The 16,058-nt window shown below is 39.9% G+C and overlaps 1 protein-coding gene across 1 annotated transcript in view; it reads left to right on the top strand.

Annotated features, from left to right (window-relative positions):
• The window catches only part of TUB (tubby bipartite transcription factor), a gene marked incomplete at its 5' end in the record, with an annotated part of 61,482 nt that extends 46,010 nt beyond the window's left edge, over nt 1-15,472 (top strand). The window contains 9 exon segments of the mRNA XM_021403770.1: nt 219-386; nt 3,889-3,960; nt 4,844-4,965; nt 5,866-6,057; nt 6,594-6,706; nt 7,779-7,893; nt 12,900-12,998; nt 13,424-13,595; nt 14,247-15,472. Coding sequence (XP_021259445.1) covers nt 219-386; nt 3,889-3,960; nt 4,844-4,965; nt 5,866-6,057; nt 6,594-6,706; nt 7,779-7,893; nt 12,900-12,998; nt 13,424-13,595; nt 14,247-14,380 — 1,187 coding nt within the window. The 3' untranslated portion in view covers nt 14,381-15,472.

Genomic DNA, 16,058 nt, shown 5'->3' with positions numbered 1-16,058 from the left:
AAATTCAGATCACCTCTTGGATATTCTAAAGCACTGCATATGGGAAGTGAGGCTTTTGCCTTGGACACTATTTCTGTCTTGTTGAAATCTAGAAAGTATTATTAAATACGAGCTTCTGATCTTTGCTTCCTAGAAAGATGCTTTTTATAAGGGAATGATTCTCTTTTCACTAACTTCTTGACACAATGACATCTAAGGCTGTTACTGTTGTCTGACAGGAATTGATGGCCCAGCTGCTTTTCAAGATGATGTTCAGAAAGCAGGAAGTCAAGTGCAGATTCTCACTGTTGGGCAGTCTAGCCATGATGAAGATGATGGAGAGAAAATGGCTACTGGCCAACAACAGCCAAGCAAACAGGATCTTAAAACAGCAATGCAGAAAAAGGGTAAGTAGCTAAAGTCACCTTCAGATTCTTACTGCTCGTTTTATTTATGCTGATTCCTTTTCTTATGCTCAGCCCTAGCCTAAGCAGAGATTGGTACTCTTCCTTTCAGGCTCTGTTCTATTCTGTCCCTAAAAATAATGAAGTTCTCTCTTGTCCCAAGGAACAAGAGCTCCCCAGGCTCTCAGAATTGTGATATTCCCATCTGCAGTACAGTGCAGCTATTAAAGCACCAAGCAGATGCTAATACTCATATCCATCTGTTACATTTTGATATTTTATGACTCCAGAAATCACATACCTGACAGCTGATGAAGAATATGGAATAACAGTATTTAAACTAGAATATTAGTTTTAATTTTGCTGTTGGTGTTAAACTCTGTTCATGCTTTCACAATGTGTGTTCATGCTCAGAGAGGTGAAAATTACAATACTGCATTCAGCAGCATTTGTATGGGGTGTATTTGTCTCGCGTTGTCCTGAGATTGCTTTTGATTTTTTTTTTCCTAAAGGCACACATGATTTAGGAGATAGACCGTGTATGTACGCATTCATGCGTCTGTGCTTTCCTTCCTGCAGTGTTATTATCTTTTGTCAAACATTATCCGTAGGAAGGAAAAAATCCTAAAATCTTCACAGAGCTTTTTCTGAAAGCATTTATTTAGGAGTTGTTCTTCTTCTGTGTATGGCTTTTGAAGCTAAGATGACTTGAGCCAAGTGTACTCCGATGCTTTAAGAATAAACTCCTTGTGTATAAAGAGCAAAATGTAAGTGCAAACTTGACTCATCCAGAATAGACTATTCATATCTAAATGCACGCTTCTTGTCTGCAGCACAGTTCTCACTAAGATTCATTTTTTCTGGGACATTACTCTGCAGATGTGAGCAACTTCAACTGAAACGGGCATATTTTATCCAAGTGGGGCACTTCCTGGGCATTTGAGTCAAAGGAATGTTGGCATGACTAACAAGTTCTGATCTGTGTGATGATTGTGTTGCCTTAGACTATGGCTCAGAATATGTAATGGTCGAACACGCTACTTACTAAAGCTGGTTGACTTGAAAATTATCTACAGACTTCTCAAATTAGGTCAGAGCACTCAGATTTTTACTCCAGGGGACACTTCTATTTTTGATGTTTTTCCAAGTTAACATATATTTTTATTCTCTCGATTCTTTTGTTTATTTTTTCAGTAGAAGCAATATATGGCATGACTTTTTTTTAGCCAGCTCTGAGCATACTCCTGGTCAGAACAGGCACAGCTGAGGCTGTTTGACTGGTATGCTTCAAGTCTGCGCAGGGGCTTTGTTTTGAGAATGCTGGGGATAATTTTTATTAACAACAGAACTGTCGTCTGTGGGACACAAAGAAAAGTATTAAGACAGGACTGCAACTAATAGTACCTCCATAAAATATTTTTACTCTGCAGATGTGGTTTTCCACTTGACACCAGTAAAGCAGGCTTCATAGTATCCCAGTAGCCCTAGGAACCTTTACATAGGGCTAGAGCTTTTCATATGGATTCCCATATTCCCCACTGCTGCTTCACTGCTTGTGGCATGTCCTTTTTAGCATGTCCCCATTGGTCTGAAAAACATTTAGAATTGCTTTCTCCCGTCAGTCCACCTCTTGCACGGAACAGGAGCAAGAGGAGAAAACCACTGAGGTGAATGCTAACTGGCCTGATGTGAAGGGGCAGGTCAATTCCCATTAGATTTGCTTACCCTGATTTGTGCCTATTCTGCTCTGTTTCTTTAACTTTGTGGTGAGAAACCTCTCTCAGCATATGTATTTCTCCTCTCTGAGGATCATCCAGCAAGTCAAGCTCAGTTACGAGACAAGAGGGCATAGGCTAGCTGAGTGTGAAGAGAATATGCTGTTTGCTAGAAAATGCCAAATGTTTTATTTGATTTTTCCATCTGTTGGAAATTGCCATAGCTAGAATCATTTTCTTCCTGCAGGAAATATTTGTCCTTATAATTCCAGAGCTCTTAATATGTATAGGTCTTTGCTGGCAAATGAGTCACTAGGGCAGAGCCAGACTTCTCTAAGTTTCGCCACTGAATAATTAACATTCAGTCTTCACGTTTATTAATTTCCTGTATGTCTCTGTAAAGACTTGGAATGAACAATTTGATCTTAGTTCCTTGCCACCTAAAGTTACAGCTCTCTTGAAATTTAGAGAAGGAATAGGTTTGATTTCTGGATTCAAGAACAACTCTGGAGCTCTTTGAAGCATTCTTCCTCACAGGTCCTCACTGCAGGCTTTTCCAACACAGGCAGAGAATTTTCCCCACCAACATCTTGCATGAATGTAGAAGCAAACTATCTATGTCTGTGCATAAGAGCATATGCAAGCATGGCTTTTCTACATGGATGCCAGTTGAAGAGATAGATTGCTTCTCCTAACCATGCATATTTGACTAGAACATTGGTTGTCATCATTAACAACTAATGTTTGTGATTAATGTGTGTGATTAATAATGAGTGAGTTCTGCAGGCTTTAAAAATATCAGCTGACCCATGAATTCAGGCTCCCCTGCATAACCAGGTCCTACTAAAATTTTTTGCTGTCATGCTGGGTGCTGTATGTCCAGACTGGGACAACTGAAGAAGTAGATTGTGAGACCACTCATGGTAAAGCTGAACAAAATATAAAAATTGTTGTATGCCTCTGCTTCATTTTTATTTGCTCTTACTGCTTTGGTGTTGTTTTATTGTCAGGTATGCATCTGGTGTCAAAAGCTATTTTAAAGGGCATGCACTGAAGTTACTGGAAAGAGCAATAACATAAAAAATATTTAAGAGCTTTTTGATGTCTATTTTCCTCATTCATTTCCAAAATTGGAAGTGAAGCAAACCATTACTGGTACAGACTCTGAGATTTATATTTTTATGGTAGTTCAGTCTCTGCTTATTGCCGACCAAGCTCGTATTCCAGAGACTAAGTTGCCTGAAAATCTCCACGTGTACCTGTGGCAGTTCAGAAGCACCATCTTGACAGCCTAAGAAAGATACTGCAGACACACTGGGAGCAGGGCTTCAGGTAGAATTTAGGCCATCCAAATATGAATCTGAATACTTCTTGTTTCAGTGTTACTGAATAAATATTTGTATCGAATCTGTGTTTATGCCTTGTATTTACTGGGTGGGGGTTCTGTAATGTGTGCGTTAGAATTAGACCAAAAACTTACCATGAAGAGCATGTCATTCATGGAAGTGTTTGTGACACAACCTTTTAGCATGGACGATGCTTTCTGAAGCTTGAGCTCTATGAATCGGGGCTGTGTGGCTTTATTCAAAATTTCCAAAGAAGTGACAGTGGTGGAAAGTGAATTTGGTTGTGCAGAAAGACATGATGTCCCTAACTGAAAATTGTGGCGGCAGTGTTTCAGCCCCGTGTGGTAACCCTTTAGTCCTGTGAGGAATGCTGTTGATGAGTTCCTCTTGTTTACACAATTAAGGGTTTGCAGAATCATTCCCATAGATGTTTTCCTTTCCCAGATCCCCATGCAAACACATCCTGGTCCTCTTCCACCTCCCAGTCCAGTCTTGTTGCCCTGGATCACGCTCCTGGTAAGTACAGAAAGAAAAAAGTTAATTATGCCCATGCTGTTTAGCTCCGGAAATCATTGAGTTTAATTTATCCTCTGTGGCAGGCTTAACAATAGTGGACATTCTGGACCAGATGGTTGTTGGTTTATTTTGTTTTGTGAGTTTTCTGGGGGAGGGGGGAAGAGGGCGAGTGAGAAGGACTGCACAGTCTGCCTCTGATATGTGAAACTTGAGTACAGGGTGGCTTCATCTGAAAAACTAGACTTGGCAAATGTCCCATTGTTGGATACTTTCTGCTGCCAAGTCCTGTTTGATGTTCAAAGTTTTGTTCCCCTTTGAAATGTCTGAGGCTTTGAATTCTTTGAAAGTCAGATTTTTAAGCGCTCTAAGGCAGTACCTTTGGCCTAGGCTGCTTCTTTTTTTTTACGTGAAATAAATATGCATAAGAGCATTTCCTTACTGTGAATGTTTTCTTCTCAGTGTAAGATCAGCTCTTCATCAGATCTCATAGGAACAGTTAAAAGTGGACTGTAGATGTGTTCATATTTTAATTGTTAAGGTTTCCAAATGGCCACGATAGGTTGTCTACTCAGTGTATTGTATTTGAAGTACTTGATGGGGTTAAGATTTAAATTTAATTCCTCACTGTATATTTTTCTTGTATCACTGTGTAACAGTCTTCTCTGTGGAATGGAAACCATGCCATTCCCTTCCTCATTTGCTGAAATGTTTTGGTTTCTCCATGCAGATGCTGTCTCACCACTCATTCGTACAGTGCCTCACATAATGAACCCCCTCACACACACATACCTTCTCTCCCCTGTAAGCCTAAGTGTGCAACAACATAAGAAATTATATTTTATGTCAAGTATTAGTATATCACAGTACCCTGCTCTCTCCTCAGGCATTTCAAGCAGCATGAATTTTGATGAGGAGGAGGATGAGGAAGATGCAGACAGCTCTAGCTCTTCCCAGCTAAACAGTAACACCCGGCCTGGTTCTGCCACAAGCAAGAAATCCAGTAAGGTAAGTAAGGGGTCAGTGCTGAAGAAGGAGCATGTGGGTCTCTGTGTACCGCATCAGTTCAGGGCACAGACAGGACAGGCCTGTTTTTTTTGTTCTGTTTTCAATATGTACTACAGCATCTCTGAGCTGATTTACTGTGAAAGCTCTCAGTTCACAGAAGTAATGAAAATAATGACTTGGAGTAAAGAACAGCAAATATTGCCCAAACTTGAATGAAGAGAAAGGTAAACAGTAAATATTTACCTTTCTGCCTCCTGCAGGATCTCAGAAGGATCTTTTGTTTCTATTGTCTTTTTTTCTGAGCGTTTTTCCACTCCGCTCTTGTTGCTGCTATCTGAAGATAAAACAAGGCTTCAGGGTGTTCAAATATTCCAAAGCACCGGCTCTTGTTAAACCAGCTGATGATGGCTCACTCCTTTGTGTACTGCAACCGACTTCTCATCCCTTTTAGAGTTTTCTCTAGCTTAAACTGTCTCTCAGCCATCCAGTTCCTTCCTTTAATCGAAAAACGTTGCTGTCCATGGGTACGAGCCTTCTCAAAAGAGAAACATTTTGAGATGGGAAAGTGTGAGCCAGAGTTCGATTTTGTAACAGTACAGCACTCTGATTGTGCCACTGCCGGTTCTTCTTTGCCAGATGTATCTGTATGTTCAGCATCAGCAGGACAGAGAACTGCTTTGTGAGCCTTTGGTAGGCAAGAGCTCAACCAGCTGAGTAGGAAGATGTCCTTAGTTTGATAGGTTGTCTTGAAGGCCTCTGTGGAACTCGAATGGAGAAAATTGTATGTCCCTTTCGTTTATGGTGTGTTGTTTTTTTAAACTGCAGCTGTCAGCAAATGTCATTCCTTCGTATTTATAACTTGGTATCTCAAGGAAACCTGAGTTTTGTTTACTGTTCTAGGAAGTGGCCTCAGCCCCTAGTCCTTCCACAAATGAGCCTCTCATAGATGTTGATGACCTGGAGGAATTTGCTGTAAGACCTGCTCCACAGGGTGCCACCGTCAAATGCAGAATCACAAGAGACAAGAAAGGAATGGATCGAGGGATGTACCCTACTTATTACCTCCACTTGGAAAGGGAGCATGGTAAAAAGGTCATAAAATAACTTGAATAGCATAACAGTTGCATCTGAATATAGAAAAAAAAGTCTGAAGAAGTCTTACAGGGAATATATAGTCTTGTATTTTATATGCCTTTTCACTGAGATCTGCCCTACAGTCTTCCAAAAGCAGAACAGCAATATCTCTTTGTTCTGCTGCCTTTCTCCATATGTCTAATCTTTGGCCTGAAGTAATCCATGCATGGCACCTTTATGGGAGAGCAATTGGGACTTTCTGCATTCTGTGGCCTGAAAAACATCTATTTTCAATTCCAGCAGAAGAGACAACGCAACCTAGAATTAAACATTTAACAAAATAGATTGGATTTAATTATTTAAACCATAAATAATGGACTGAGTGGTTGAGAAGTCACTTTCCCATCCTGATTTTTATCTGGTTTTGCTAAGTCCCAGGAGACCTTCTGTTACTTTGCTTACGATGCTAGAAGACATCCTTATATCAAAGCAGAATGTGGTGTGCTCTAACCCCTTTGGCATTCTAAAATATGACGTTTTTTTGCACTGCTTAGGTGTTTCTGTTAGCTGGAAGGAAACGAAAGAAGAGTAAAACCTCTAATTACCTCATCTCCATAGACCCAACTGACCTGTCTCGAGGTGGAGAGAGTTTTATTGGAAAACTGAGGTAAAGATAGAAACATAAAAAAAAAAAATGATGTAGTTCATATAAAATTAGGATGGCTTTGATCAATGTGACTTCTTATTTGGAGGTTTGGATACATCAGATGATAATGGTACTGCAGTTTAGCAGTATCCAAGACGATTTCAAAATGTCTCAATTATTTATGAAATCACATTTTAATAAAAGTCAGCAGACTGAGGCTCTTAAATGCTCAAAGGCCAGATTCTCAGGGGTTATGGGCATCTGAAGATGCAGACAACTTATCTTAATGAGATTTTGAGAAGTGCATGAGCAGATTGTGTCTACCCGCTATTGATGTAAACAGTTTGGAAGTTCTGTCTGTTAGATAATCTGAAAATCTTCTTGGGTTTTGCCCATTTCTTGAGAGCCTAATTAGAGTTATTTGCATTTAGTGGACTTTGCTCAGAACCACTTGCTTCTTTTCTGTCTGTCATCTCATCACACATCCGTCTGTTGTTGATAACATATGTGGTGCCTCTCAATGTGTGTTTAGATTGTCTCTGCCTGAGGAAGGGGACTACACTACTAATTGCTGTTTGCCTGTGTGGATCTCAGAACTTCATGTGCTACTGCAGTGCAAACACAGAATGAGGATAATGCAGTGTTAGTGTGTTCTAAATTGTATTTTGCAGTCCTTGATATGATTTCCATTTAAATAGTTAAAACCAATCTTATTTATAACCTTATGAAAATCACTGTCTGTAGTCCAGCAGAGCTAGCAGTCAGGTAAGAAAGCCGATGATATTTTAGATGGTAAGCATATTGTAAAAAAATAAAACAATCAGACAAAATAACCCCAACCCCGCTCAGATGTTTCTTAATTGCCTTCTTGAATTTACTAGTTTATGAGATGCCACGAGAAGTCTTCAGATAGGGACCTTTACATTTTTGTTATGGCCTTTAATCTAGAAGTTACCATTCAGTTGAGATTAGAGTTGTACTATTTGTACTTGATATTCTTTGTCCTTCCTTTGGAGCTACAATGCAGTAAAGGATAGATATCTGAGGCAGTGTTATTGACAAATGGTGATTGGATTTTCCATTTTTTTGATAGATCAAATCTTATGGGAACTAAGTTTACAGTTTATGACAATGGAGTAAATCCAATGAAAACAACATCAAGCCTGGAGGCGAGTGTCCTGCGTCAGGAGCTAGCTGCTATTTGTTATGTAAGTACTGCTCACAGGCAAACTATGCAAGAAAGGGCAGTTCAGTTTCTGAAATAGCACACTGAATTTCCTTCTCACTTAAGGTTATGTAAATCAACATTTATGCTTTGGCATAGTGAAACACCTGATCTTCAATAGAGAAACCAGGAAATTCAGTGGAAAGTAAGAGTTGGAAAAATATTGTGCACAGAACCAGGTTGCCCAGTTCTCACTTTTGGTCAGAAGCTGTTAGAGCTTTTACATAGCCTTCCTGAAGAGGTAGGATGCTTCACAGCCTGCAGGCATCATCTGAGAGAGCCTCCAGAAGTGGGAGGAGCTGTACACATGGAATTACTGCACTAGGGCCTGATCATTTCTAATGACATTTTAGAGGAGGCCCCTTTGATGCGAAACACAGGTAGATGGATAACAGTGGCTAATAAAAGCTATAAAACTCCTTTTTAACAGGAATACAAAACAAAATGAAATCTAAAATGCAACTGAATTAGAAACCAGCCTGTTAGAGGAGACTAAATAGTGTTTGTTAGGGGCAATGGAGACTGTCAGGACTTGAAGCACGGCTGTTGTTTTAGAATGATTGCTGGATGACTGTTGTGATGAGAGTATTATTTCTGTCCAGAAGTCTCTGGGCCCAAGAAACTCTTCCAGTCAAAATCGGTATGTGCAGTTCTACAGAAGATTTTTCTGTTTTCCCAGTTCAACAGCTGACAAAAATACCTAAGAACACTTTTTCTGGAAAGTTGCTGTCCAGCTCTAGTCAGGAATGCCTGGAGCTCTTTCAGTTTGAAATCTAGCCGTCACAGCATATCCCCATACATGCATAGGACGTGTTCCTGGAAAGATCAGCTTTAGGATGTGGGAAGCGGTGTGGGGGGCCTGGAAGCTTTAAGCAGGGAAGGAAAAGGAAAGCAAAGAACAATTCAGTTAGCAGGATTTGACATCAGAGTCCAGGATTTGATGTGAGTTTATATCATCAACTGAAGTCTAACTAAGAACCTAGAATAACCTGCATTTTTAATGAAGGTAATTTTACTGGTTTACATAGGAGAGCATTCTCTGGAGCCAGGTAACTAATCGTTTGGTACAAACTGGAAATACAAAGAGCAAACAACAACAGTTTAAAAAAGGTCATGTATTGAAAAATTAAGGCACTGTTTGTAAAAGTGAATAGCACTGATATTTGAACCATTAACGTTACCAAATAAACAACTCCACTGCAGCCAGTTGGTATTTGGAAGTGCAGTGCAAGTTGGAAAGAACAGAACTATGGCTTCTGTTGAGAGGATGTGGCTAAGACTAAAGTTGTTTTTGTAGGCCTGTTTTCGGATCAGCAGTATAAAACTTGTACATTTGTATAAGGTGACTCATTCCACTGATGTCTTAATATTCACAGAGAAAGGCAGCAGGCTTGTAGGTGTGCTATGGCCAGAGGACAAAAGGAAATCTGAATGATGTTTCATTAATAGATAGGTTTGCTAAGATAGGATTATTGTTCCAGGCTGCAGCAGAACCAGAGTAAAAATGCCATAAAGAGCACTCCTGAAAAAACCCTTGTCCTAAAGTAACCTTTTAATTCCTGCCTTGAGATTTTTTCCTGCAGCAAAAGCTGTAATAAACAACAAGTGGAAAGCACCAGTATGCAGTTTGCTATCTTTCAGCTCATCCAATCGAGATGAGGCTCTCCAATCTTCTGGAGAGCAAACTGTACCTGCTTCCACCAACTTACTGCACCTGACCTGCTGATGATTCAGCAGTCTAGTTTTTACACAGTCAGAGGTGTTGGTGCATCTGTTGTTAACTGTGGGATAAAGGTGTTGAGAGCTCTCACTGATCTTCTTCTAGAGCTTAGGCAGAAAAAGAATGTGTATGGCCTCTGGAAGTGAGTTTGGGTGACGTGGGAGGACTTAGAGAGATGCTATTTGCCATTGTAGATAGAAAATATGTGTGGCCAAAGTGCAAGTAGAGTTGAAGCATGCCAGTACTGTGGATGATAACAAGAAAGGCTTTTCTAAATATGCTGACAGCAAAAGGAGGACCAGAGATAACATTGCTTGGTTACTTTATGCAGATGGTCACCTCACAAATAGGGATGCAGGCAAAGCAAAGATGCTTAATGCTTTCTTCACCTATGTCTTCAACACTGATGGTGGGCTCTGGGATCAGCTGCAGGGTTTTCTTTCTTGCCCTTCGTGCAAATGGGGAAAATGTTTGCTGGTTGACTGGGACCGCTCCGGGTCTGTGCAGTTTGGGGCAAAATAAGGACATAAAATTGTTAGAGAGAGTCCAAAGGACAGCAACAAAGACTGTGAAGGGTCTAGAGGGCAGGATGTGTGAGGGAGCAGCTGAGGTCCCCTACTTTGCTGAGCCCAGAGCAGAGGAGGCTGAAAGGAGGCCTCGTGGTGGCTGCAGCTCCTCATCAGGCTCGGGGGGGATGAGCTCTGCTCTCTGGTGACAGTGACAGGGCCCAAGGGAAAGGCATGGAACTGTCAGGGAAGGGGCAGGTGGGGGTTAGGGAAAGGTTCTGCACCAGAGAGTGGACAGGCCCTGGAACAGGCTGCCGAGGGCAGTGGTCACAGCCCCAAGTGCCAGAGTTCAAGGAGTGTTTGGATAGCATTCTCAGACGTAGGGTTTGAATTTTGGGTGCAGCCAGGAGCTGAACTCAGTGATATCCTTGTGGGTCCCTTCCAACTTAGGAGATGCTATGATTGTGGAGCTCACAATGTTTCAAGTAACATTAATAAAGTTAGTGCAAGAACTGAGTTTTATCAAGTGCTCTTTGCCATATTTACTCTTCTTGATGATGGCAGGTTGGGATATTAATAAACCTAGAGCAGCACCTAATGGCTGACTGCAGAATCGCTTGGCAAAATTATCAAGAAGCAGGGAGGTGTAACTTTACCATTTGTACCAGTACACTCTGCTGCAGATTCCTTTATATCCTTAGTATCTCACAATTTAGCTGGCATCATTCTGCAGGCAGGGAGCTCAGCTGATACTGTGAGGTATGGCTCTACTTTAAATAAAGCAGTAAAACAGTAACAAAACTGCATGTTTCTGCTCAAACTGTGATCACTTGCTTTGTGCTCAAATATAGTGGGTTTTGTAGTTCTGGGCTTTCTCTGGAATGAATCTGCAGAATATAGGAAGGACAAGGCACATCTGTGTAAATCAAGTACAGAGAGTGAAGTTGCTGAAGTAAGGGCATGTTTGGGGCAACTAAATTGTGAGTGTCCTGTGTTCCCCTACGAATGCCATTTGTAGTCTTCAGTGTGTACACAACATAGTGGAGCAAGGAAATAGTAGAAGAGCAGGCAAGGGACAAGGACAAGGGGAATTAATTGTGTTTGGATGCAAGGTATATTGGAAAGGTCTGCTCTACCTTGAAACTCCTCTTTTCTCCCTGCTGTTTTCTTCATATATTATACGCTGGTAGAACTTTAATTCTGTACCTTGAGTGTAGCAGAAGGGTTGTGTTTGCCAAGAAATCTTGGATGTAATTGTTGATTGATACAAATGTGCAACTAGAAATTATTCCCTTAACATCTGGCAGAAATGCTGATTTTTAGCATTTAAGTGAAAATCCAAAGAATATGGTCATATTGTTTCAGGGTGATAACGCTTCTTGTTGGGAGGAAAGTGATTCAGCACTATAGTTTAATTTTACCCTGAACAATGTCTTCAACCAATCAGCGTCTAAACAAATTGTATATAGTGTAACTGCAGCTTATTGAGCAGTAAAGCTTGTAAGGCAGTTCAGAGAAGACCAAAATTGTCAGTAGTTAGTGGAAAGTAAGCGTAAGCACGAATCTTAGAAGTTGTATTCTGCGCTGCTGAATCTCTCATCCTGCATATAAAATCTGCTGGCAGCCTTTTGAGTTCTGTCACTATACAAAACCAAGTAGATGCTTCCAGCTAAACTAACCATTGGTTTACTTTGCCAAGGGCCATGATATAAGTGATTCAGAAAAGACGTTCAGTTTTTCCAATTAATGTATGTAGTTATGGAGGTATATAAATATACCTGGATTGCTTCAAGAGTATTCATTAAAATGTCTCCGTAGAATTTTCCTTGTCTGCATTAAAAACTTCAGTGAGTTGTGTAGAATCTCCAAATGGTTTGCTGAAATAACCAAAGGGATTTCAAAGGTCCGATGGATGAAAAAACTTGTTCCATACAAGTAAATTTTGCACAGACTCCTGCACATGGGAAAGGTGAATGGGAAAAATTACGTGACACGCTCCTGACACAGCCCCCCCCCAAAATATACCACAAACTAAGGGATGGACTGGATCTTTCAGAGGTATCACTATTTCATGTGGTTGTGTTTTGAGAGGATAGGACAATACTAGGTGCTTTTGTGAAGAGCTGGTCAGAAACACATCAAATCACGCTGAATGGAAGAACTTGTACTTCATGTTGGTGCCCATGTTATTTCTTTCCTTTCTCTGCTTTCATAGCTCAAAAATTTGCATTCATGCTAATGTGTTGTGGTTTTTTTTACCATGCTCATCTCTAAGCATAACATATCTGAAGACTTTGAAAACCACAGCACTGGCAACAGATGCTCTTACTGGCAGCTTCTTCTTGTTTGTCCTTGTGCTGACTCTGGAATAAATGGAGTCCTATGTATTTAATTTGGTCTCCCATCAAAATGTGTTACTGCATTTTATGTTTTCTAAATTACAGCTACTTTGTTTTCAGTTTTAGCAGTATCCAAACAATCTGGTTAGTCCATATTCTTATTTAACAAGGGGATATATTTTTTTTTAATTGTATTAAGGTTGCTGGCACCCAGTACTGAGAATGTCATTGGAAACTTGTCTGCTTCTATTTTTCGTGTTGTCAGAGCTTCTCAGACAAAGCTAGAATGTCTGACGTGCCAGTAAAGGTGGGAGCTCAAGATAATTTTTCAATTGACTGACTTAAGTTCCCTGGACTGTTCTCTGTTGAACAAATAGATTTGAAAAACACAGAATATGATGAACTCTTTTCTAAATATTTTTAGGAAACAAATGTCCTGGGATTTAAAGGACCTCGTAAGATGAGCGTGATCATACCAGGAATGAATATGGACCATGAAAGAGTTTCCATCAGACCAAGAAATGTAAGTCGTACCATCAGTCAACCATAAAAACTACTTGAATTCTCCCTCAGTTAGTGTTTGTTTTTTGGGTGTTTTTTTTTTCATTTCTAGAGATTTAGAGGCTAAAAAAGTATTTAAACAGATGAATAACAATGGGTTGTGTGACTAGTTCTGTGACTCACAGCAGCACTACAAATAACAGTGTGTTTTGATAACAAAAGATGCAGCTAACCTTTTCCAAGCTGCGGAAAGAACTTGAGTGCAGAGTCTCGTTAAGATACTCAGAACTCTCTATTTCATTCTATGATGCTGTGCTGAGAATTGAGAATGACAGTTAAGTTTTTGGGTTGCATTTATGAAGTTGTTTTTTTTTTTTTGAATGAATGAATTTATTTTTCCATCTTGTGAGGTTGTTAAACTGAAGTGTTCATCTGTGGTGTGTGCAGGAACATGAGACATTGCTTGCAAGATGGCAGAACAAAAACACAGAGAGTGTCATTGAGCTGCATAACAAAACTCCTGTCTGGAACGATGACACCCAGTCCTATGTTTTAAATTTCCACGGTCGAGTCACACAGGCCTCAGTGAAAAACTTCCAAATTATTCATGATAATGATCGTAAGTATCATTCATTATCTGTAACGTGTAGAAACAGTACTGCATACCCAACCTGACAGTGATTCTGCCCTTACTGTTACCTGAGTGAGTTTAGTTTAGTTGATTGGGTCCACCTCACTGCTCCTCTGCCTCATTCTTGAGACAGGTTTCCTCTTGCTGACAAAGAGTACGAAAAGGAAAAAATGTTGAGGATTTTTTGAATGTGATACAACAGAGACGTGACAACACGTAGATCACAATCATACATTTTCTTCTCCCCTTATCCTTACTTGTCCACTTGCCTGTAATTAAGTAGGAGTAGAATTAATTCATTCTTGGTGCGTGTGAAACTCAGTATGTGTAAGGAACTTGAACATTTTATGGAGAAACAATTTTTCTTCTGCATATATATATATATATATATATATATTCGTAATTTTCTAACAAGTCTCGCAATCCTTAATCACTTAGATATTCCTCACTCAGCCTATCCTTGCTTCTCCCTGTAATATCACCACACCCACGCACATGAGTAAGTGTTGTGAAGTTTGATGTGTGAGCAAGTTTGTGTTCTGTTCAGCTGGGCCAGAGGAGGATGTTGCATGTATGCTTATTTAGTGAGCGTCGCAAGCAAAAATAATGTTTTGTTGCTTCTTGTGGCCTTTCTTGCAGCTGACTATATAGTGATGCAGTTTGGCCGTGTGGCTGAGGACGTGTTCACCATGGACTACAACTACCCAATGTGCGCTCTACAAGCCTTTGCTATTGCCCTTTCAAGTTTTGACAGCAAGCTGGCTTGTGAGTAAAGGGGCACGCGAGAGCATCCTCTCAGAGGAAGCAGTTTGCCATATGATTCCCAATTCCTGCTGGTGTCACTTATGGTCCATACTAAGGTCAGGGAAAATGCAGTTGTGGAGGACCACTGGATTGCTGGAGAGAAAAGGAACCTTCTAAAAATTCAGGACATTCAGGAAATAATGCTTTCCTTTTTTTTTTTTTTTTTTTTTTCCTGTCATATTTTTCTGGAAGTGGCATCGAGTTTATGTAAATAGAAGTTCTATCTCATGTTCTTGATTATGTTCTGGAGATGTGCCATGATATACTGTACCGTGGCTCTAGTAGCACCATTATAACGGTGTGTCTTTTTTAAGTCCAGAAAGTGCGCTCTCAACAAATTTCTTTTTACATTTTAAGAATTATTCCAAGGCTGCAATCGTACCTCAAGGTTGCATTCCTACATCGAATAATCAGAACTTCATCCAACATGAAGTTCAACACTTAGACGTTGCATTGAGAGACGTGGTTATTGGTGGTAGGTGGATGGTTGGACTGGATGATCTTGTAGGTCTTTTCCAACCTTGCTGATTCTATGATTCTCTGAAAGAAAGATCACAAAAAAAATGCACTTTTTTGAATTTGCAAGGATCTCGTGTAGCTTACGGCCAAGTCTGAGGGTTGAAAACCTATCTGGACTGAACTTGATGCGTTACTATTGTACATGTAGAGAAGGGCATGATGAATTTTAATTACAGTAGGAGGAAAAGGAGAAGTAGAAAGCACAAAATAATGTTGCACAAGTCACTTAAATTCTAAGCTGTCTTTATGTTTTAACATCTATATGCTTTTTAATTTGTTTTAAACGAAAATGTATGGGAAGCAGAGAGAAGGAAAAGTTCTAGATGCCAATGAAAACATAACGTACGCTGAATTTGGCATGTTGCTTGTTGGGAATTTATAGCCTTGTATTGCTGTGGTGATTCAAATGTATTTTGTATGAAGTGATACAAACAGTTGGGTAAAGGCTCTCTGCAGAGAATCTTATTCGAAGCAGGCTGTGTAAAGCTGAGGAAGGTAAATGGAAATATTTTATTAAATTTGTCTGGCCTTTTGCGATTTCACTATTTGTTGACTGCATTTTTTGAACTTTCAGCAACAACCACTTCTCGTATTTATTTCCCATTGTAAGAGTGCTTGAAACCAGTTGAAACTGTGTATGTTGCTCTGTGATGTAAACGTGCCAGCTACTGAGCTAAATCCTTCTAGGCAAATGTAGTGGATGCTGCACACAAATCAGACGTTGGAAGGACACCGAGTAGCTTAAAATAGTGTGAGGTTTTTGTTTCATGTTTTCTGATTTGAATGGAATATATAAACAAATATCATTTCAAAACAGAAGCGAAGAATATGCTTCGCTTCTTTCCTAAATGTTTCAAAAGCCAAGAGCTGCAACTGAAAGCACAGCATAAAGCACCTTTAAAGGAAATGAATCTTTTTGCCGTTGTTCTGTGTAATGTAATTGCCAATGACACACGAAGTAACAGAATTTATATGCCGTTCACCAGAAAGGTATTGAAATGTGGGTAAAGTGCAAAAGTAGTTGTGTTTTATCCTGCATGTATTCAGATCCACCTTTTTACTCTTTGCGGACTTGTGTTGCACAACCAAAGATTACATAAGGAGAAAATGAGATCAAATCTGCTTGTC

Source organism: Numida meleagris, chromosome 6 (assembly GCF_002078875.1).
Source record: "Numida meleagris isolate 19003 breed g44 Domestic line chromosome 6, NumMel1.0, whole genome shotgun sequence".
Taxonomy (NCBI): Eukaryota; Metazoa; Chordata; class Aves; order Galliformes; family Numididae; genus Numida; species Numida meleagris.
The sequence above is the reverse complement of the archived record's forward strand: the minus strand, read 5'-3'. Positions and strand labels throughout refer to the sequence as shown.